Raw genomic sequence first — 23,591 nt, 5'->3', positions numbered from 1 at the left:
ATCCTGGGGGAGGAGGTGCGAGACCTCTTTCCAGGATGTGCACGGTTTCTGTTCCCAAAGAGCAGAGGCTCTTCACGAGGGGTCCAGAAACATGTCTGTGTGCAGCTGGCTGCCTAAAGCCAGTCAGTGTCCACACCAGGGTCAGTAGGTTTTCAGGGGGCACCTCTAAGTTTCCTTCTGAGTACATGGTGTAATAAATCTTACACTGGTATCAGTGTGGATTTATTACAAGGAGCTGTTTGGTACCAAACATTCTGGGTTTCAGTGAAGCTATCATGGTGCTAGGGAACTCGAGTTGTCAGGTTCCTAGCCCATGTACTCTTCATGGCTTCCCTGGCACTTACAATATTTAAGCATTGACTTAAGTATTGTAGGGGCATATCTACTCATGCAGTAATGGCGTCACCTGTGGTATAGTGCATGTGCCTTAGGGCAGTAAGGCCTGCAAGAGGGGTGACTTACCTATACCTTCAGGCAGTGCTGGATGGCATGGTACCCAGGCAGGGTGCCATGCACACTGTTTTTCACCCCAGAGAAAGATGCAAGCTGCTAGAGCAGTGGCATGGTCCTAGTGAGGGGTGTCCCAGGGGACCCTCTTCAGTTCCCAGGTCCTAGGTACTCAGGGTACCATTTACCAGGGGCTTACAGGAAAGGCAGTAGTACTAACTGTGGATATGTTATAGGAAAGAAGCATAGGGGACCTGGTTGGCAGGAACTCTGTGCACTACAGTTAAAACTACATCAAAAGCGGCAAAAAGTGGGAGCTAACCATGTCAAAAGAGGCACTTTCTTACATGCCCCCGCCACAAATGAAAAAGTATTAAACTGACCTTCCCCTGGAGAGTAGTCTTCTAAATGGAAGTACCTGGAAAGGCCAACGGCATTGGCATGGTCAGTCCCAGGTCTGTGTTCCACTGTAAAGTCAGTTCCCTCAAGGGATATGGACCACCTTAGCAGTTCAGGATTTTCACCTTTCATCTGTTGTAACCACTTGAGAGGCCTGTGATTGGTCTAACTAGGAATTGAGTGCCAAACAGGTATGGCCTCATCTTCTTCAGGGACCAGACCACAGCCTGTATGGCAATCCAACGCTGGTCTCTAAGGAGTAGTCTTCTGCTTATAAAAGCAACTGGTTGATCATGTCCCTCATCGTTGGTTTGGGTTAGGACTGAACTTAGTCCATGTTCTGAGGCATATGTATGTACAATGGACTGCTTGCAGTAACCTGGAGCTTTTAGGACTGGGGCAGAGCACATTGCATGTTTCAGAGTGTCAAAAGGCCTTTGACACCTCTCTGTCCAGTTCACTTTCTTGGGCATCTTCCTGAAGGTAAGTTCTGTGAGGGAAGATAAGTTCTGTGAGGGGAGTCACTATGGACCCATAGTCCTTCACAAACCTCCTGTAATACCCAGTCAAGCCGAGGAACAACTTTGACTTGATGTGCCCTGGGTCCCTGCCAATCAGGTTCACAGGGCCTGTATTTCCCAAAAACTGTACCTTGTACCCCCAACTGCCACCTCTCTGGCCACATGTCAGTACCTTGTAAAAAGTACCATGGGTACCATGGGCTCTGTGGCCAGGGGAGGCCTCTGAGGACTGCAGCACTTATTGTGCCACCCTTAGAGGCCCTGTACCTTTACACACACTCCCATTGCAGGTTGCGTGTTTTGGTGCAGAACAAAGTAAAGAGTCTACATGTCACGCATCCTTGTGTGTCATGCCTACAACCCACTGCCCTGGCATAGGTAAGCCACCCCTCTAGCTGGGTGCAATATACAAGTGGTGAGGGTACACGTGTATGAGCCCTGTACCCCTACAATGTCTAAGCCAGTTCTTAGAAATTGTAAGTGCAGTACTGCCACGAAGAGTATATGTTGCTGGGATTTTGTCATTACGAACTCCACAGCACCATAATGGCTTTACTGAAAACTGGGAAGTTTGGTATCAAACTTCTCAGCACATCAAACCCACTCTGATGCCAGTGTGGGATTTAATGAAAAATGCACTCAGAGGGCAACTTAGAGATGCCCCATGAAAAACAACCAGCATCTTGTGGGTTCCCTGACTGGCACACACCAACCTGCCTCCATGAACGTTTCTGTACCCCTGGGGTGGGAGCTCTTTATCCCTGAGCCCAGAAACAAAGCCTTTCCTGGGTGGAGGTGTTCTCTCCCCCAGGCTTGGAAGAGCCATCTGTGGCAGAGGAGCTTCAAAGGCATTGCAGCCTTTGCAATGTGACCCCAGCCTCTCCTGCTATCAGGAGCAGGCCCCCTTCCTATATCCCTCCCTTTTCGGCGGGAAGAGAGGCGGGTAAAATTAGCCAGCCCAGAAGGTATGTCCACCTCTGCCAATCCCACCCCTCAGGTGGGGGAGGCGAGGTGAAGCCCACTCTTCAGTGCCCGCCATCATGCAGATGGCAGGCACTCCCCAATCAGGATTAGGAGTTGTGCTCATTCCTCCATGTGGGGTGAGCACACTAAGGATGCAGTCACCCTGAGGTCAGTAGCCCATTGGCTACTGACCTCGAGACCCCTAAAGTGCCCTCTAAACACAGTATTTAGGGGGCAGCCCTGAACCAGGAAGACAGATTCCCGCCAACCGACAAAGAAGGACGAAAGAAGACGCCCAGCAGAGAAGAACTGACTTGGTACCAGCCCTGCCGGCCAGTCTGCAGTTTCAAGAGATCCTGCACCAAAAGTCGCCTTGTCCTTCAGCCAGCGACCTCCAGAACCCTGGGAGGACTGACTGCCTTCAACCAAGACCGGATCTCCTGTGAACAGCAGCTCAGTTCAAAAGAAACTCCCAAGATGGACTCTGAGCCTGCTGAGGACAAAGAAAGCTGATGCCTGGAACCACCACTGCACCCGTCACCTATGGCCTGAGTTCAAGTGGCCCACCGGTCCCAGCGAGGTCCCCCATCGCGTCCGAGTCTACCATGGGTTGACCCCTCCAGGCCTCCCACCGATGTTGCCTGCAGCCTCTGCCCGGAGACCCCCCTCAAGCGCAAGTGGCCTTGTAAGGTGAAATCCGACCTCAAAAGACACCCCTGCATCCAGACGCCCTGCACCCTGGAGAAAAGAACCCAAGGTGCACCTACGTCCCGAGCCTTCCAACTTGAAGGCTGCAAATGCCACCTACTTCTGATAATCATCCTGAAGTGCACATAGTGCACGGTATCCACTTACCCTGGCGATATGAAGCACGAAGCTGATCAGAAATCCAGAGAGCTGCCTTCACACCCAGCTTAGTGCCATAATTCCGGTCAAATGGGGTTGGTGCTCCACCCTAAGGATAAACAAATTAAAACCATTACATAATTATTAGAAACAATATAGAAACTATTTAAAAACACAGAAAATACATAAAAATGCATACATTTTTAGGCATCAACTAGAATATTACAGATTGAGGCAGTTTTCTAGTGGCACAAAATTTGAGGAGATGCACACAAAAAAGTAATATGTACATTCACCAGAGTGAATGGATGAATTCAGGACTTCAGTAAATAAATATTCTAGTATGAGGAAAGTTAAACATTTTTTTAATCTAATTAGAATGTTATGATGAACAATGAGATCTAAATACCAACCTAATCACAGTGGGCTTTATTATCCCCGAAGGTTATTTGTCAGAAATGGGATACTTACCATAACTATGGCACAAAGTTCAAGTATTACTTATGAATGTTCATTCCCTGACAACAGCTTGGTGTTTTGACTGCCCCCAAATTGTGTGCTCCACGTTCTCCATCTTTAAACTAGCATACCATCAGAAAAGCTTTATTAAAATGAACATTCAAAGTACGGTTTGTTTTTTGCTCCCCATCTTTCACAACTCATTGGGAAACACTGCAACTACACACAGAGGTTAGAACTTTCAAGAAATACCTATTAATGATTAACCACATATGCACACCATCTTGCTTGATAGCCCCTTCGTTCTATCACCTAACGACAAGTTTCCCACAGGTTTCCCTGCCAAGTACTATTGAAAAATGCATTTCCCAATGGGATTGGTAAAGTGGCTGTTGCTGAGGTAAAAAATATAGAATTAAAAGTAACAAATTCATAGCAAGGATATACAATTTAATATGGAACCCTAGTCTCCCTTCTTCACAAGAGGTTATGGATTGGTTTAGCTGAAAACACAGTGGGAAGTGGTCACAGCATTTACAAGTCAGCTCTTGAAGAAAATGTTGATGTAGACTTCTTAGCCAAAAGCACACCTTGCATGGATGAGACATCCATGCTTCCCAAATGACGGTTTTACTTTTCATTCATGGTGCTTTGGTCATAATGTCCTATCCTAGAAGCTGTCTTTATAGGTAGTTTACCAACATAAGGTACACTATGGAGAAAATGACGATGCCCCTTACAGGTTTACAGGTTTACAGTTAGCAATGCCAAATGTTCTCTTTTATGGTAGTGAGGTTAAGCATTGTAGGCTTATCAGACGGTAGTGTAAGCATTGGTTGTATACACAGAGTAAAAAAATTAGACACACTCGAAGAAACTCGAGATCAATTTAGAAACATACATTTTTTATAGAATTATTTTAACACCAAGAATCTTGTAATTGGGTAAGTACTTAGGAAGATATCAAATTTTACAGTAGAAAATGGCAGCTATCAGATTTGAGGCATGAGCCTCGAACGTGGTAATGTTATCCTAAGGGAGAAACAATCACTGCATAGGGTCACTTGAAAACGACTTACAGGACTGATCTTCGGGACTTAAGGGGAGTAGGGGCCAAGGTCCTAGAAAGCACCAAGAGTTACATTTTACCTGCGCTGGGGTGTCCGGGTCGAGAGGTGCTTTCAGAGGTGGTGGCCTCGGACACTAAATTGTGTAGTCAATGGCAAAAGTACCTGTAGGAAAAAGGCTGCAAGGATGGACTGGGGAACCAGTCAGGCAGATCCCAAAGGGGGGCTCCACTCTTGGGGTCTCAAGGCCATGAAGACACTGGCAGTTTCAATACACTCTGGTTGGGGGGCTGGGTGCATAGGTGTTTTGTCCAGTGGGTCATCGAGTTTGAGGCTCCCGCGGTTCTCGGTGCATCTGCAGAAGGGGGAGAAAAAACACAGCAAGGCGACTTCTGGCATGGTGCTGGCCTCTGATGATGTTCCTCGACGTGCAGGTCTGTTTTGGTGGCTGTGGTGTTCGGACTGAACACAAACAAGTCTAGGTGCCTGCAACAGGCTCCAGTACCTCATGCATTGGTGTTGGGTGGCTCCTGGGGTCCTGGCATCTCCACACTTAGTGGGAGAAGCATTACATAGTGCTGGCAGCATTCCGAGGCTTTTGGAAGAAGAGCTGCAGGACGAGTCGAGTCGGGCGATTGTCGGGACAGGAGCAGGCAGTCAGGGTTTGGCGCCAAAGTCCAAAGCAAGTCCTCTTTTCACGCATTCTTCAGCTCTTCTTTGTCCTTCTTCTTTTGGAGTCAGTCCGATTGGAGTCCCTGGTGTCAGGGGGCCCCCCTAAATACTGAATTTAGGGGCATTAAGGAGGAGTGAAGGGTAGTAGCCAATGGGCTACTTACCCTTAGTCACTACACCCCCTATATGACCACTTCCTGTGGGGAGCGGGCATTACCTACTCCCGGAGTTCCTAATTCCACCAAAATCAAGAAGGTGGAACTCTTCATTCGTGGAGCCAATCAGGCAGCCCACCTGAGGGGGGGGGGTTGACTAGCCTGTTGGTACAACATGCCTACCTGCATAACTAAGGTCCCTCCTAACCTGGTGCCAAATGGGCCTCAGGGCTGGGGGTAGAATCTCACAGTTCTGGGGGCTGCTCGGGTCGCATATAAAGGTGGCAGGGACTTTGAAGCATCTGGCCTTGATATGCTAAATCACTTTCTGGAGTGGAAAGGTGTAAACACCTCCTGCCAGAGCAGACATTGCTCCTGACCTCTGAGAGCACTGGTTCTCATCTGCAGGGGGTCAGAAACTAGTCTGTGGTGGCAAGCCAGTAGATACCAGCCAGCCAGCACACTAAGAGGCTGATAAGCTTTCAGGGGGCCCCTCTAAGGTAATGTGAGTTAGTGCCTCTTTTGACCTGGTTAGCCCCAACTTTTTGCCTGGAATATGATTAGATTGTAGTGCAGGGGGTCCCTACCAACCAGGTCCCCTGTGCCAATGCTTCTTCGTCAAAACCGTTCCACAATTGGCCCTCCAGGTGCCCTGTAATTCCCAAATAAATGGTACCTGGGTACCTAGGGTATTGGGCCTGTAGAGGGTCTCTTAGCGACCCCTTATCTAGGCCATGCAGACTGCCACTGCAGCATGCATGCCCTGATGCAGACAAAAATGACAAAGTCAACATGGCACACTGCCTGTTTGCCAAGTCTAACCAGCATTGCTTAATGTATAGGTGAGTCACCCCTCTAGCAGGCCTTACAAGCTCTAAGGCAGGGTGCACTAATCCCAGGTGTAGGCATATCTGATGCATATCTGCATGACCAGATATGCCCCCTACAATATTTAGGTATATTACCTAATATTGTAAGTGCCAGGGAAGCCATAGAGAGTAAAAAGGGCTGGGACCTTGACAACCATGGTGACTTCACTGAACACAGGAGTGTTTGGTACCAATCTACTCTTCTCAGTAAACCCTCACTCTACATTGCATCTACTTACATTGAACTATTGCAAAGATGAAAATGTTTGTAGGTTTAAAGAAACTGTTTGGAGGTAAAGTGAAAAATTCTTTTTAATTGGTGATGCTCCTGAAGGAACACCTGTGCATTTTATTACCAATTTGGGAAAATATTCATGTATGTAGGTTCACCAATGGTGCAAGATTACAGAAAAAGAGTGTCCTGTGAGGTTTCCAAAAGGTGGTACTTTTGAATTGCAAATTATTGACAAATTAAGGGAAGTGTTATGTGAAGTAAAGACATCATCTAGAGCTGCACAATTTGAGGCTTTAAGCATGTGGAAAAAGACAGCAAGAGACAAAGCAAGTGAGGATAAAAAGGTAAAGCACCAGATGCAGGAGAAGGGAATTAATGATGACAAAAAGCTTCAAACATATAATGATTCAGGGGATGAAATAATGGATGCATTATTAACTGAGTGTCTGTCACTTTATGTGGTTCCCATTAAAAATACTGAAAATAGTGTACCAGTAAGTACTACAGTGGCTACTGCTTCTGTTGAACAGAGAGAAACACAGACTGAGAGGACTGTGTAGACTTTTCAGATTGACCCACTACCCGTTGATTCAGCACTGACAGTGATACCTCCAGGTGTAACTGCTTCAAATGTGACTGATTCAGTCCAAGAATTACAAACTGCAGATGCACAGATAATGCATAGAACAATTATAACTGTCCCAATTAATATGGTCCCTACTCAAAAGGTTCAAATAGCTGCAGAAGGAGTAATTATGTCAGGGTTTATTTTAGAAACTCAGAATTCACAGATTATAGAACAGAAATTACCCCAGGCAGTTCGATCACTGAAAGGTGGGGGGTGGGGGGAGGGCGGGAAGGGTCTTTACAACATCTGCAGCCCAGGATAAAATGAATATATTTGAAAATGGTATTTTTCAAACCTGCTTTGAGGAAGCAGCAGTGATTAAAAAGATAGAGAGCATGGGGGAACATATTACCCTAGACCCTGAAAAAGAGAGACAGCTTAAATCAAATCACAGAGTCATCATTGTAAAATCACAGTACATGTCAATAAGTAGCTACAGCGTATTCACACTCACATGCTACACATTATAAGCAACCAGGAGTTTTACTGTTCTGTTCGCCTATGCATTGCCATATCATCTGTTGATGATGTACAAATATCGCCTCTAAACGCGTTCCATCCCCACCATTTCCGATCCCATTTCTTAGGCCAGCCACGCATTTTATAGACCTCCTTCTCTGCTATCATGCAGTGATCCATTTCCGCCATCCACCCAACTGTTAAAGGCCGTGTGCTGGAACCCCAGAACCTCGCAAAAGCTCTCTTTACTAATGGGTATCCTAATGCCACCCATTGTTCTATTTCCGACAGATCAGTGGCCTCCCATATGTTCAGGATTCCCAACCAAGGTGTCAGGTTGATTTGCTTGCCTAGCGTGTCCCTCATTTTTTTGGTTGCATTATTCCATAGAGGGCGTATTTCAGGGCAGTCCCACAGGACATGATAAAAAGTGCCATCTTGACTACAGCTTCTGAGGCGTAGCATGGTTGCCCTGCTGCATATCTTAGCAAGAAGTACCCCAGAAAGGTATGAGCGATGTAGGATTTTCAGTTGGATAAGACGAAAGCGATGGTTTATCGCCGTCTCCCTAGGGGACATTAGTGCAGTTTGCCAGTCCTCATCGTCTATGGGTCCTACGTCCACCTGCCATTGGTCTTGGAGGGTCTGAAAGGAATCAGGTAGGTTATTACAGAGCTTGCAATATGTGCAGGATACAGCTTTTGTTAGGAGCGGTTCGGAGAGTAGGTGGTCTTCCAGGGGAGAAGAGTCTGGTAAGGAGGACATGTCAGGGATATTAGTCAGAAATGTGTGCCTGATCTGCAAGTATCGAAAATGTTCCCCCGATGCAAGGTTGTGTTTGGACTGCAGCTCTTTAAAAGTGAGGAATTTGCCCCTGTGTATCAGGTTGCCAATGTTTGCTATACCGATAGTGTCCCATTTATGGAAACCCGCATGGTGGCAGAGTAGTCCCAACTTCTGTGTGGACCAAAGCGGTGTGGATTTTGTGAGTTTGTCTGTCCACGTTAAACGTTTAGTTGCTTGGTGCCAGATGGCCACCATCAGTGACATAGGTCCAAGGTACTGGCCTTTCCGGACCCTACTATGTAAGAAACCCAAATAGACCTCTCTCCCAGTTTGGTAGCTCTCTAGGTGAAAGGCCAGATTTCACGGTGAACCATGAATCCAGTGGTTTGTGGCCACTAGTTGTGTGGCCCAATAATATAAGCACAGGTCAGGGAGGGCGATCCCCACCATCGTACCACCCCTTTATCAGTTTACGGAGGGAAATGCGAGGTGTTTTGCCATCCCATAACAAAGTACGGATCTCTCCCTCTATAGCGGTGAAGTAGGGGTCAGCAATAGGGAATGGGCAATTTTGGAGCACGTATAAAAATTTAGGGAGTGCAAGCATTTTAAATAAGGCTGCTCTTCCCAGGAGGGACAAGGGCAGTGTTCTCCAATGTTTGACATCATCTTGTAGCCGCCGGAGGGGGCCCAGAAGGTTCCGATCATAGAATATTTTGGGGTCGGATGTAATATAAATTGCTAAGTATTTAAAACCTTCGGTGGTCACATCAATTTCATACCCACGTGGTTGTTTGGGTGGGCGGCCGTGTAAGACATAGAATACTGACTTTGACCAGTTACTAGTGTACCCCGAGTACTTACCAAAGTTAGTAATTACATTGAGTAGGCTATTAAGTGAGGCTCGTGGGGACACCAAATAAATCAAGATAATGTCCGCATATAGCGGAATTTTATCCTCTCCATCTTCACTCCATCGTATGGTCCCGTATTGAAACATCACGTCTAACCCAATGTGCAAGTGGCTCCAAAGTCAACGCAAACAGAAGGGGGACAGGGGGCATCCCTGTCTGGTCCCTCTCTGCAATGCAAACATACGCAAGGTATGATTATTCCCTCTGACTTGGGACAGCAGTGCGGTGTATAACAATGTAACCCACTGTCGAAATCGAGGACCGAAACCGAATTTCGCCAGGACCTCAAATAGGTAAGGCCACTCTATTGAGTCAAATGCCATGGCGGCATCTAATGACAATATAACAGTGTCTTCCTGTAGATACGGTTGCCGGCTCAGGACGTTATGGACTCGACGAATGTTTAAGGCTGTGTTACGGCTCGGTATGAAACCAGATTAATCATCAAGGACTAGGGAGGGGAGGACTGTAATCAGGCACGTCGCAAGGAGTTTTGCTAGTACCTTGGCTTCTGAGCTTATTAAAGAGATGGGCCTATACGAGCTGCTCTTGGTAGCTGGTTTACCAGGTTTATGTATGACAACGATAGACGCCAGCCTCTGATCCAAGGGAAGAACACCCTGTTCTAAGCTCTCGTTATACATATTCTTGAGGTGCGGAGCAATTTTAAGGGCCATGTCCTTGAGGAATTCAATGGGAATTCCGTTGGGCCCCATTGCCTTCCCGGAGATGATAGCAAATAGGGCTTTACCAATTTCCTCCGCTGTTATGTCAGCATCTAGAGCTTCTCTATCACTAACGGAGATCATGGGTAGGGGCATTTCCTCCAAGAGCTGGCGTGAGTCATTAGAGGAGGTGGTAATTTTGGAAGAATATATCGCTCCCAGGTGGTCTGCAAATACCTTTGCCACCTCCTGCGGATCAGTTACCTGCGTCCCATCCTCAAGTAGGAGTTTGTGGACCCACCTGGCCGTCTGATCTCGTCACTCAAACCACGCCAGCATTTTTCCGGCTCATTCACCTAGTTTGTACACTCTATGGCATGTGCGGAGGAGTCTAGTCTGGGTTTTTTCCCCAAGCGAGAGCATTGTATTCTAGCTGTTATTTCGGAGATCTAGGGCCGTAGTGTCGGTGGGTGAGGTATTATGCACCGCTTCTAGGTGGAGTAAGTCGCTTTCTAATTGAGGCAATTGAGCATTTTGGTTCCTAATGTAGCCAATCTTTAATGCTAGGGCATGCCCTTTAATCACTGTCTTATAAGCCTCCCAAATAGTGTCAACAGAGCCAACATTTTCGTTGAAATAATAGTCTGTGTGCTCGGCCAGTTCGTCCTTAATGTCCGGGATCATCAAGAGCCACGGGTTTATGATTATGGCGCCTCGGGTACAGTGTCAGTGAAAAGTAAGGTCAATCCTGAGGGGAGAGTGGTCTGATACACCTCTCGGGAGGCCATGGGGATGCTGGAACAGGACTATGTCTGCTAGTGACATGAAGAAATAGTAAATGCGGGACATACTTTTGTGCGCGTTGGAGTAGTGCGAGAAATATGCTGTTGTGGGGTTTAATGTTCGCCACATGTCTATGAGACCCAGTGCTTGGGGAAGTCGGCCAAATGCGTGGTCCGTCGGGGAGATGGTCTTTGGGGGTGTCTATCAAGCATCTCGTCCATTACCATGTTAAAGTCCCCTCCTAGTATGAGAGTACCTTGTGGAAGATCTACAAGAATTTTACCCAGGTCCTGCAGTGCAGCCTTACCCAGTGCGGGTGGAAGATATACTGAGATTACATTGAGTGGTCTACCCGCCCACATCGTCTCGAGCACATCAAATCGACCCTGCGGGTTGTTCCACACACGAGTAGGTGTGAGGGCGAGGTTTTTGCGTATGAGTATACCCGTGCCTCTAGGGCTCTATGTGAATCCCGCGTGTACTAGACGTTTATAACCCCATCTGTTAAGAGCCTTGCAGCTATTCCCTACTAGGTGCGTTTCTTGCAGCAGTACCGGATCTGGAAGTTGCCGTTTGAAGTACTGTAAGACAATTCCCCTTTTGATCTTACTTCCCAACCCATTAACATTCCACGTTATTGTGGACAGCTTCATATCTCTCTTGACTGTCATGTCGGGTAGTAGTGGAGAACCGAGGGGGTAGGAAGTGCGAGCAATAATGCAGCAGGTAGCATCTCCGATCTGAAAGAGAAATGTGACACAATAGCACCAACAGAGTCTTTCCCGCCCCATCCTCCCGAGCATATGGACAATGTGAATACTGTAGAACCCGTATCTGATGAAGATAAATTCCTCTGAATGCTCTGTGTTAAAATAACCATAACATGAAACAACCCATCTATCCCCCCACCCCTTGCACCCCAACCTGCTCCCCTGCCAGTGGAATTACAACTTTCCACTCCCCAACAAGGCAGAGTGCCTGTCACCCACCCCATTGTGTGTGTAGGGTGCCTGGCTAACTACCACCACCCCTCGTCTGATGCAATATAGTGTGTTTCATAGTTATTTAGGCATGTAACCTAAAGTCCGATCCTAAGTCTAACAAACTCTGTAAAGGAGGGAATCCACGAATGCACTTTATAGAAACGATAAATCACTGAGGTGTAGTCCCAGCAGGGAAAATGACACTAGGGCGGCCGGGTGCAGAGTGCTGAGGCTCAGTGTTATTCAATGGGGGGCAGGGGGCGACCGTTTGGTGGCTGCTTACGAGCAGACCTCTGGGTTGTGGGAGCAAAGATCCTGGTGTTAGGCTCAGGGCAAAGGGGGATCCTGTTTAGCACAAAAAGTGCACCCGCAGCAGCGGCTGGATGCAGAGTGCTGTTTTGACGTTGGGTACCCTGCTGGTTTCAATGGGGATTCTCCGGTTTCAAGAAAGACTGCAGGCTCGGGGACAAAGATCTTTTGGAGGTGACCACCGGTTGGAGAGGTAAGTTGGGGGCCTGTGGATGCTGGGACACCGTCGGTTGGGCCACCCAAGGCAGTGGGGCTTCGGGTGCAGGGGTGTTTTTAGGTGTCGGGTTTCTCTTACCAGCTCCGGTCGAGGGGATCCTCCAGAAAGAGGCTGCAGGCTTCGCTAGGAGATTCGAGGCAGGTAACAGATCACCAGATCTCAGGTCAGAATCGTCGGGAAGACCTCCTCCTGGTGTTGGCCACTCGAACTCAGGCCATGGGCGACGGATGCAGAGTGGTGCAGACTCGCAAATTTTGCCAGAGCTGGAGTCTGTGGGTGAACAAATCCTGTGTTCTCAGGCGACAAAGTCTTTTCTTTGGAAGGCAGGGCAGGTCCTCTGGGTTCTTGAGGTTCCTGGCTGCAGGATACACCGAAGTTCCGCTTCTGCACGTTTGAGGTGGGGACAGGTCGGTAGGGCTGGGGCCAAGTCAGTTGGTGTCCTCCTCTTCTTAGCTTTGGCACAGCTGTTCTGTCCTTTTCTTCTTGGCCGTTGTTTGTCTGAGGAGGCACAGTTGAGGGGTGCCCCAAAATACTAGATTTTGGGGCGTTACAGGTAAATAAAAGTTTGGGACCAATGGGTCCCTTCCTTAGGGATGGTACACCATCCCTATTATGACACCCTCCAGTGGGAGGGGGGCATATGGCTCACTCTGGTTTGCTGGGTCCCTCCATCTGCAAGATGGTGGGGACAGAGTTGTGATTCACCTCACCTCCCCCACTTGAGGAGTGGGGTTGGCAAAGGAGGGTACACCTCCCTTCCTCACTAGATTTTCCCACCAGTTCTCCCGCAAAAGGGGGGGTCGAACCGGTGGTGACCCATTGCTGGAATCATCAAAAGGCCAGGGGAAGCTCACAAAGGCGGCAAGCCTTTGAAGCTTCCCCTTCGTGGACCCTGCCAATCCTGGGGGAGGGGGCTTGGCACCTTGTCCCAGGATGTGCCTTGTTTCAGGCCCCAGAAAGCAGCAGGCTCTCGACCCAGGGGTCCAGAAACATGTCTGGTGGTGGCAGCCGAGGAGCAGCCACTCAGACTGGACACTAGTTTTAGGTCATTTTTCAGGGGGCCTCTCTAAGATGCCCTCTGTGTGCATTTTTCATTAAATCCCACACTGGCATCAGTGATGGTTTAATGTGCTGTGAAGTTTGATACCAAACTTCTCAGTTTTCAGTAAAGCCATTATGGTACTGTGGAGTTCATAATGACATTCTCCCAGCACCATATACTCTTAATGGCATTACTGCAATTGCAGTGTCTAAGAATTGGCTTAGACACTGTAGGGGTACAGGGCTCATGCACCTGTACCCTCATTACTGGTATAGTGCACCCAGCTAGAGGAGTGGCTCATCTATGCCAAAGCAGTGGGTCGTAGGCATGGCACACAGGGATGTGTGCCATGTCGACTCTTCACTTTGTTCTGCACCAAAACACGCAGCCTGCAAAGGCAGTGTGTGATTGTAAAGCAAGAATACGGTGTAATGGTGTAGAGGAGGCGTGAGTGTGAAAAGCATCAACGTGAATAAATGCAATTGGGACTTGGGGTTCGTATAAACGCGTGAGCCAGCTGATGTGTGACTTGTAACTGGGCAATGCATGTACACCGTATGGGAGTTCCAAGTGCACCCGGGTCCTTTGGGATCTGAACACCATCAGGAAAGGAAGGCCTATCTCAAACCATAACAGCACTAGGGTTCAGTGGTGCACAAGACCTGTGAATGGATAACTGTGCCTGCACCCCACTGCTGTAACCCAGGAATGTAAATGTATACACAGAGAGCCCTACACCAGAGGGCAGGAAGAGAGGGGCCTCCCCTGCTGGAGGCAGTGAATTTGGAAAGTGGGGACGGCCTGCGAAAAAAAGGATGGGAAAGTAAGACAGCACGCTTAAATGTTTTTGTGTGGGAGAGGCCACAGAATGAGGAGAGGCAATGATTGAGAGGAAGAACTAGTGAAGGGGAGACAGTATGCAGGGCGTCAGAGAAAGGTCTCATGTCTGAGAGGAAGAGAGCAAGAGAGATGGGGGAGAGAGCGAGCGAGAGAGATCAAGACCAATTACAGGGCTTGAGAGAGGTACAGGGCATGAGAGAGGTAGCCAAACAGAGTTGGGGACAGAGAGAGAAAGCGAGCAAGAGAGATTGTAGAGGGCACGATAGGGAGAGAGGAGAGAGATGGGGCAGAGAGAGAGTGAAGAAGGTAAGAGAGGCAGCCAGAGAGAGAGAGAGATGGGATAGAGACTGTGCCTCGTTAAATCACATAGGCTCTAGTCTTTTGGTACAGTGTTCAGAAGCTGTCCTGAAGTATTGCTTTTCCGCAATGATGTGTGTTGAAGAGGCCGAGCATGCATGCAGATCGAGGTCTGCATTGTAAGTGAAAGGCCCCTTCTCCACTTGGTGTTTAGAGAATAACATAGGCCCCTATGGTTTGCTACCGAGGTGATTAAACCAGGCTGAGGACATTATCAGTTAAAGCATGATTTTCAAAGCACTCCACTGGTTTTAAGGTGCTAGAATTGGGTCACACAGCAACCTTATACGAAGGAGACCCACTGTCCCAGGAGCACCACTGAAAGTGGGCAATGCCCAACACGCATTCCCAATGCTTCGACACACACTTTTCTATAACCGGTCACAGCAGGTTTGGATTGGAGTAGGCCTGGGCTTATGGGCCTTTTCAGCGAGAAACAACACCTTCGCCCGGTTAGTAAAAGGGAGATAAGAACAGAGGCCCTTCTGCCTCTGGAAAGGCTGCTCAGGCACCCACGCCGGGCTGATGGTGCCCTCTGAACAGCACAGGCCAAATCGGCTAACACCACACTGGGCAAAAAAGTGGCCCACAGCTTCCTGGAACTCAGATACAGGCTCATTACCTGAGTGCCCACATGACCATGTGTTTAATGAATTGTGATGACGACAGGCAGGGCAGTATTGGTCAAATACTAACCTGCTGGTTGTAATCACAATTCATTAAACACATTGCTGCAGTTCCAAGCTGATCAGCAATCTGCTTTGATATATCAGCACTCAGCAGAGAGGCCATGGACTGGATGGGCACAGAGCCTGGTAAACATTTCTTGGGGGCACAGCCTGTTTGGATGGACAAAATAGTGGGAAAGGATGAGTTCTTTGGACAGCGAGTTCCCTCTGTGATTATGCTGAATGAGCAGCTACCTACATTATTCTCATATGTGATGTCATAACTACGCTTTTACAATAGATTTATTAATATTCTGATTTTCTCAAACATGCTTGAAAATGCACCACTTGCCCACTCTATTTTCAAAATTTTCTCAGGGGGAACCCCCCTGATCCTTCCTTATGGTGGTTGGGCATGCACACTCACCACCGGGCACTCATCTTGAATCTTAACGCCACACCACTTTCAAATGTCACCAGCCGCCACTGCTCCCAAGTAACTTGATATTACCACTGGGTGTTATCATGCACCCCAATCAGTATTTTACAAAGGCATAAAATCAGCTCCCTTGTTCCTAGATGCGTCCAGAATCATTTTTCGTGTGGGAGTAGGTCCCCAGTCCCAGCTGCCTTGTCGGGGGTGTAGAATACTCAATGCGCAAGCTGAAGATATTGTAGTCTATCTCCCGGAGACCAAATTTTATTTTGCATTGTTCAAAGGGCTTGATTTGTTGGTTGGAAAATAGCTCGGGACACCTCGGTATTGCCACAAGAACCGAAACCGAAAGCTCCCCGGAGCTCGCAGGCTCTCACCGCCCTGCAGATCGGCCGCGGGCCCCCCTAATGATCAGGGGAAGCAGCCACTGCCATGGAGGCATGGGCGTCAGCAGAAATGTTTCCAGGGGGGGGAGGGGGGGGGGGCAACATTTTAACTTCATCACTCACCTTCAAGGCAAGTTAAAGGCAGACGGCCCATTGTCATTCTTTATGTGATGATCAGCAGCAGACAGAATGACAATGGGCCTGTCCCCAGTCTGCTCGAGGTCGGGGAGGGGCTGCTGCAGCCTCTAGAGTTCAAAGAGTGTAATAAATGATGAGACCTCCACACCAGGCGTAGTCTTCAGATTAGTTTATTCCAAGATAGGAGAACAGCTTTTACAACCACCAACTGCCCACAAGGACAGTCCAGCTCCAACTGACCAGAGCTGAGTGGAACGTTCTATATTCCAGAAGCTCGCGTGCTGGAACGCACGCAAGCAGCATATAACACACCTCCCCCCCCCAAACACACAAAAAAAAAAACTAAGAACAAACATAATCTCTCATTTTTGCAGGTGGACGCGAGACACGTGCACTCCTTCTGGGTACCGCGTCTGCAGTTCTTTGCACAAACTCACCTTGAACCGCAGGTTCCAAATCAACGACATCCACCAAACAATCAGAGTCATTAAAATTCTCCTGCGGACCAAGAGTGGTAACCACAGGTGCATCAGAATTAATAGGCAAGGACACCTGTGAGTTTTGCATAGTATTAAACTCATCCAAAAACAATTGTTCATTATCTTCAGCATAGGCATGAGAAACACATTTCCTACGATTCATCAACAACTTCTCAGACCTAACAACAGATACACGTCTGAAATTCCAATTTTCCCCCCTTCAACACGTACCGCCTTACTAAAAACTTCAATCACTCTGACCGGATCTGACCACTTAGCCCAATTCCTGGCAGATGAACTTCCAAATTTCACACGCACAAGGTCGCCAACTTTGACCTTGTGGCGTGAAACACTTTTCATAGAACATTTACCCATTTTCTCTTGATAAATCCTGATCCGCTCACCCATTTCCTTGGCATTAAAAGCAGACACTACGGGACCATTGGATTTCAACCACCAAGGTAACAACTTAGAACCAGGTTTGCGACCTCTTAATAATTCGAAAGGGGAACAACCCGTCACCGAATTGGGTGACGTGCGATATGTAAGCAAGGTGGCACTTAAAGCTTTTCTCCAATTCAAATCATTCCTGACCGCTAGCTGAATAGACTCTTTGACCACTCTATTAAAGCGCCTGGTCTGGCCATTAGCTTGAGGATTGTAATTGGAAACCCTCTTGTGAGATATGCCGTGATCTTTAAAAAATGTTTCCATCTCACTGCTGGTAAACTGCGTTCCATTATCTGAAATAACCTCAGAAGGTAGACCCTCCCGACTAAAAACATTGTTAAGGAAATCAATGACCTGCCTGGAGGTGATTCTTTCAACAATTTTGACCTCTGGCCATTTCGAAAAATAGTCTATTAGAACTAAACCGTAGACCTCCTTGCAACCAGGCAAATTTAAAGGACCAATGATATCGATCCCTAACCTCCTCCACGGCCCTTCGGCATACTCGATTGGAGTGATCGAGGAGGACAATGGTTTCACACTCTTGTCACTATTGGAGCAAGATACGCAATTCCTGACCCACCTATCCACAAAGGCATCTAAAGAGGGCCACCAATAGTACTCCCTTAACCTCCTCTTGGTGGTGGACATGCCCATGTGACCCTCGTGAGCAATCTTAATCAGTTTTTCCCTGACTGACATAGGAGGAATGATTTTGTCACCCCTAGTGATAATGTTATTAGAACACATGAGCTCATCTTTAACCTTAAAAAATGAACTTAAATCACCTGACAACTTCCTTTCTTCAGGCCAACCCCATTTAAGGTAAGTGTTGACCAAACCTAAAGTATTATCCTCAGACATTGCTTCTACCCAAAGATTTTCACTGATGACCTCTGAATCATCCACATTGATGTCTTTCATGGTGTATGCTACGTCACACTCATCAAAGTGTTCAACTTCATGATGGGGTAAAGCTAACCTTGACATGCAGTCACCATGCACATTGAGTCTACCCGGGATATACTCCACGGTACATCGATACTCCTGTAGTTTGGCCGCCAATCTGGCCAAACGAGCTGTAAGAATCCTTCCACCACCCGCAGCCAACATACTTACTAACGGCTTGTGGTCGGTTCTAAGCACAAATTTTGTACCCCACAAAAACTGTCGGAAATGCTGGGCTGCCCAGGTGCACGCTAATAGCTCTTTTTCAATCGTCGAATAGTTGCACTCAGCACCTTTCAATGTCCTTGAAGCATAAGAGACAATATTTTCTTCACCCATACCTTTCTGCATCAGAACTGCACCCAACCCAGTATTGCATGCATCAACAGAAACAATACATTCTTGACCCACAACAAATGGTTTCAAGAAAGGAGCAGAACAAATTTCCTTTTTTAACACATCAAATTGCAGTTGCTGTTCATTTCCCCATACAAATTTTGCACCTTTTTTAAGTAACAGTCGAAGAGCAGCCACTTTGGAAGCATAATTCTTCACAAACTTGCTAAAATATTCAGTTAAACCAAGGAAAGAAAACAATTGATCCCTATTGGTAGGGGAAGGAGCCTTTGAAATACTGGAAATATGATCAAATTTGGGTCTTATTCCTTCCTTGGAAATCTCATGTCCCAAATAATCTACCTTCTCCTGTCTAAATTTGCACTTAGCCAACTTGAGGGTCAAACCTTTAGATTGTATCCCTCCCAACACAGCTTTGAGATTCTTATCATGTTCCAGAACATTACTGCCAAAAACCAAAATGTCGTCCTGGAATGCAATAGCCCCCTCACATTCATTCAACACCTCCTTCATTAAGCGCTGAAACACTGATGCAGCACTGGCAAGGCCAAACGGCATCCGTAAGTAGCGAAACATACCCTCAGGCGTGACAAAGGCTGTTAGATTCCTAGAATCCTCATGCAAGACAACCTGGTGGTATGCACTGGCAATATCTAATGTTGAAAATACGCTTGCACAAGAGAGGGTGGAAATAAGCTCATTGATTTTGGGTAGAGGATGCATGTCAGACCATATCTCTTTATTAAGGCTTCTAAGGTCCACACATAAGCGGAGCTCGCCATTGGCCTTTAAAGATAAAACAATAGGGGAAACCCAAGGAGAAGACTCAATAGGTTCAATGATGTTGGATTTAACTAGATCATCAAGAATCCCCTTCATCTTACTACGATAGGCTAAGGGTACATTCCTAACCCTATGCCTTACAGGTACCGCATTGTCCTTAAGAATGATCTTATGTTTGAATTGGGCATACTCGCCTAACTTCTCACTAAATACTTTTGGGAATTCCTTCTTGATGCTATCTACAAACTCACTGTCATTAGGGCCTACCATGCAAACTGGCCATGGAATGGTAGGGTCAATATATACAGGGGGTGAGGCATTGGGATCTAGTTTAATGCCCATCTCTTTCTGATGGGGCCAGCCTAAAAGCGATTCCCCTTTATTGGCAATATATATTTTGGCTTGAGTGAACCTGTCTTTAAATTCAACCTTTGCCCAAAAGAACCCAATTAATTCAATCTTGTGGCCAGAATAGCTGCCAGGTTTGATATCAGGACTCGTGAATTCTCTATTAGGCCACAATTCTTCAAACACATCTTTCCCAATTATGGAATACCAGGCACAGGAATCTACTAGCATGGAAATCTCTTTACCGTCTACATAAAATGAGGCAGAAGGAAAACTTTTGCATTCGTCAGAGGATACACAAGAAATACAGTTGAACTCACTAAATTCTGCATCAAACTCTTCTTCGTCTACAGAAATACAATTAACTTTTTGTGGTGAACGACACATTTTCCCAAAATGACCAGTCTTTTTACATTTTACACAGATCTTATTTAAGGCAGGACAACTTTTAAAATTCCCCACTTTCTCAAAACTTCCACATCTGTAACAGATTATAAAAGAGCGTCTATTGTTGAACCTATTTTCTTTCGTGAAACCTTCATTAAACCTGTTGTCTCTCGTGAAACCTTCCCTTTTAAAATTGGAAACAACAGGTTTCTTTTGAAATGCTTGACCTCTGACAACGGAAACTTCGGGTACGGCTTCTTGGATCTTGACTGACATGCCTTGACTCTGACCTCTTATTTCAGACACGAACTTTTCTGACTGTTCGATCCCTTTGGCTATATTGACTACAGCTTTTAGTGAAGTTTCCGTCCCTAACCACAATCTTTCCTGTATCTTCTTGCTCTTAGTCTTCATCATTATCTGGTCCCTAAGCACCTGTTCATAATTAATTGTTTCGAAGGCACAGGAACCAGCAAGAGCACGTAACGCAGAAATATAATTCTCTATGGTTTCGTTATCCTTTTGCGCCCTTGAATAAAATTTGAAACGTTCCATTACCGTGTTCAACTTTTTCCCAAATCTAATGGTAAGTTGCTTGACTGCAATTTCAAAAACATCTGTTTCAGAGTCAGAGTCTTCCAAGGGAGGCAAATCAGATAACTCCTTTAGTCCTTGTCCCCCTAAAGACAAGCGTAATAAATCTAATTTTCTTTTTGCCGAACAACCTTCCTCCTCTAAAACGCTGACATAGGCCAGAAACATGGGATACCACAAATCCCAATCCATTTTCGGCTCTCCTGCCACTGGTAAAAAATGTGGTGGAACCATAATATTAGACATCGCTTTTAGAGTTATGAACCAAAATAATTAAATAAATTTCCCTTTTTTTTTTTTTTTTTTTTTAACAACAAAAAATATTTCCCTAAATGTAACTAAGTATTTCTTATTAAACACTACTGCATTGTGCAACTCGAATTTGCTGAATAAGTCACATAAACACCCTTTGACTGTGTAATTCAATGTTGCACGGTGTGCTCCTCAAACTCTCCCAATCCAAAATGGCCGAAGGACAAAAGAAACGTCACTCCCAGAATGCTCTTCGACAGAGACGATCGTCCGGAGAGCTGATGCTGACGTGTTGAGCAGGGAGAGAATGGAGGGCTTAACGTTCTACTGCGCAGTTAAAATAAGTGAGTAGCCTCAACCGCTTAAACTTCTATTCCTCTTCAATTGCGCACTCCCCATGTAGTTAACTATTCTCTTATTGAGTGGTTTTACACTCAAATACCAGCCGCGGGTGCCATCAAGTGCACAGATTGTTAACTGCCGCTGAACACAAACGCCCGCTTTGAACACGGACACAGGCGCTCGCTCTTTAAGTCTGTCACGAACGACTAACACTGCCGCAGGTGCTATCAGTGCACGTAATGCCTTCCGTAACCCGCCGCTGGCGCTATCAGTGCGCTTTTAGTAAATATAATTTTTAAAGTCTTACTTCCAGCTGGAACTCGTGTGAACGCTGTTCTCCTTGAAGACTCGTTTTTTCTTGTAGGTTGCTCCCAACGTCGCCAGTATGTAATAAATGATGAGACCTCCACACCAGGCGTAGTCTTCAGATTAGTTTATTCCAAGATAGGAGAACAGCTTTTACAACCACCAACTGCCCACAAGGACAGTCCAGCTCCAACTGACCAGAGCTGAGTGGAACGTTCTATATTCCAGAAGCTCGCGTGCTGGAACGCACGCAAGCAACGGCCCATTGTCATTCTTTATGTGATGATCAGCAGCAGACAGAATGACAATGGGCCTGTCCCCAGTCTGCTCGAGGTCGGGGAGGGGCTGCTGCAGCCTCTAGAGTTCAAAGAGAAGTGCGAGAGGCCCCAAGTGAGAGATCATTTAAACTCCTGGGGCTTCTCGCAGGGGAACAGCCTGCTGTAATCGTGAAAAATTCGGGCCAAAGGAGTCCGTAAAAGGAATGGGACCGGCTATCCAGGGGCGGGGGGCAAACGCTCCCCCTTGCCCTCCCCTGCGGACGCCCATGCATGGAGGTAGGCGATATACTATCAGCGGAAGGTAACTAACTCCGGACCTCGCCCGACGCTCCCCTGGGCTCAGAGAAAAATTTAAATAAATAAATAATAACAGAGAAACAATAACAATCTTAAGGAATCCCTATCAAGACACTCACCTCTGGGCCAGATCTGATCACACCACAGGCCCCGCTCCCCTTGGAAAGAGAAGTAACAGACTGAAATCAACGACCACCACCAACGCTCGGGGCGCCTGACTTCAAAATGGCTGCCCAACAAGACTACATAAGACGAATTACGATCCAGATAGAGCAATAAGTGAGCAAACGAACCTTAGAGACAATTTTGAACCTCTGCTGGGCCAGATCTGCTCTTATCACGGGCCCCGCTCCCATTGGAAAGTGAAGTAACGGACTGAAATCGATGAGACCCGGGACACCACCAACCCTCGGGGCGCAAGACTTCAAATTGGCCGCCACACAAGCTGAATTATGATCCAGATAGAGCAATAAGTGAGCAAACGAACCTTAGAGACACTTTTGAACCACTGCTGGGCCAGATCTGATCATAAATATCAGGGGCCCCACTCCCATTGGAAAGAGGAGTAATGGTAGAAAACTGACAAGAGTGACCCGGAACAACACCAACCCTCGGGGCGCCCGACTTCAATATGGCCGCCCCACAATGACTGCACAAGTCGAATCACGATCCAGCTATAAGCAGTAAGTGAGCATAAGAACCATAGAGACACTTTGAACCTCTGCGGGTCAACCTTCCTTCCATCCATAGGGAGATGTGACCCCCCCTCACCTGTTTAACTAGAAGCCCCCACCACCCGCCTGTGCCTGTCCCCAAAATGGCTGCCAAACCTGAAAATCGGACAAATAATGCTAATGATTGCCCTGTCTAGTACCCAGATACTACCACAGTCTCCAGGACATTCGACCTGTCCCTAATACAGCGCGATCGCCGCCCCCACCGTGCCAATCTTGAACTGACTCCACCCCTCCCCTAACCCCCCTTTCACAGCTCTCCGGGGCCAACCTCAAGATGGCCACCTAAAGTCACCCCCATACCGGACATGACAACCACCAACACTGGATGGCACCGGTCCCCCCCAGAGGCAGGAGCCCACTGTCTGTATCGAGCTTGCTAACTCCCTTAGCTCATCCATTCAGTCTTGGGCTAACTCTTGAACGCAACGCACCTTCTGTACCCACCATAGCTCTGTGCCCACCACAGCTCTATGCTCTCCACCTAAAGGATGAAAGTAGAAAGAGGTAGCTTTCTTATCTCTTCTGGTCAATTCTGACCTCTCTTAAGTGGAACACACAATGAGGCTAATCTGTATAACGCCCAGATCTCACCTCCAACTGGAAGAAGATAGAGAGATTGAACGCACTTCCCTCGAGTCTCCCCCTCTCTCTACAGGTAGGCCCAGGATCATAACTCTAAACTGAGACGTCCCGCTCCACCACCAGCATCCTCTCCACCTCACCCCTGTACTACCCTCTTCCTATTCAGACCTCGCTATTCTGACCCACATCTCTCTTAATCTGTACTTC

At 47.1% G+C, this 23,591-nt stretch overlaps 1 protein-coding gene across 1 annotated transcript in view; it reads right to left on the bottom strand.

Moving 5' to 3' along the window:
- LOC144822694 (ATP-dependent 6-phosphofructokinase, liver type) overlaps positions 1-23,591 on the bottom strand; it is a 312,409-nt gene that overhangs the window by 4,483 nt on the left and 284,335 nt on the right. Inside the window, exon 20 of the mRNA XM_078680480.1 lies at positions 3,186-3,285. Within this exon, the coding sequence (XP_078536606.1) occupies positions 3,186-3,285 (100 nt within the window). The remainder of the gene's footprint in view (positions 1-3,185; positions 3,286-23,591) is intronic.

This window comes from Lissotriton helveticus, chromosome 3_1, assembly GCF_964261635.1.
Source record: "Lissotriton helveticus chromosome 3_1, aLisHel1.1, whole genome shotgun sequence".
NCBI classification, from domain to species: domain Eukaryota; kingdom Metazoa; phylum Chordata; class Amphibia; order Caudata; family Salamandridae; genus Lissotriton; species Lissotriton helveticus.
Note: the sequence above shows the minus strand (reverse complement) of the source record. Positions and strands in the feature narration are given on the sequence as shown.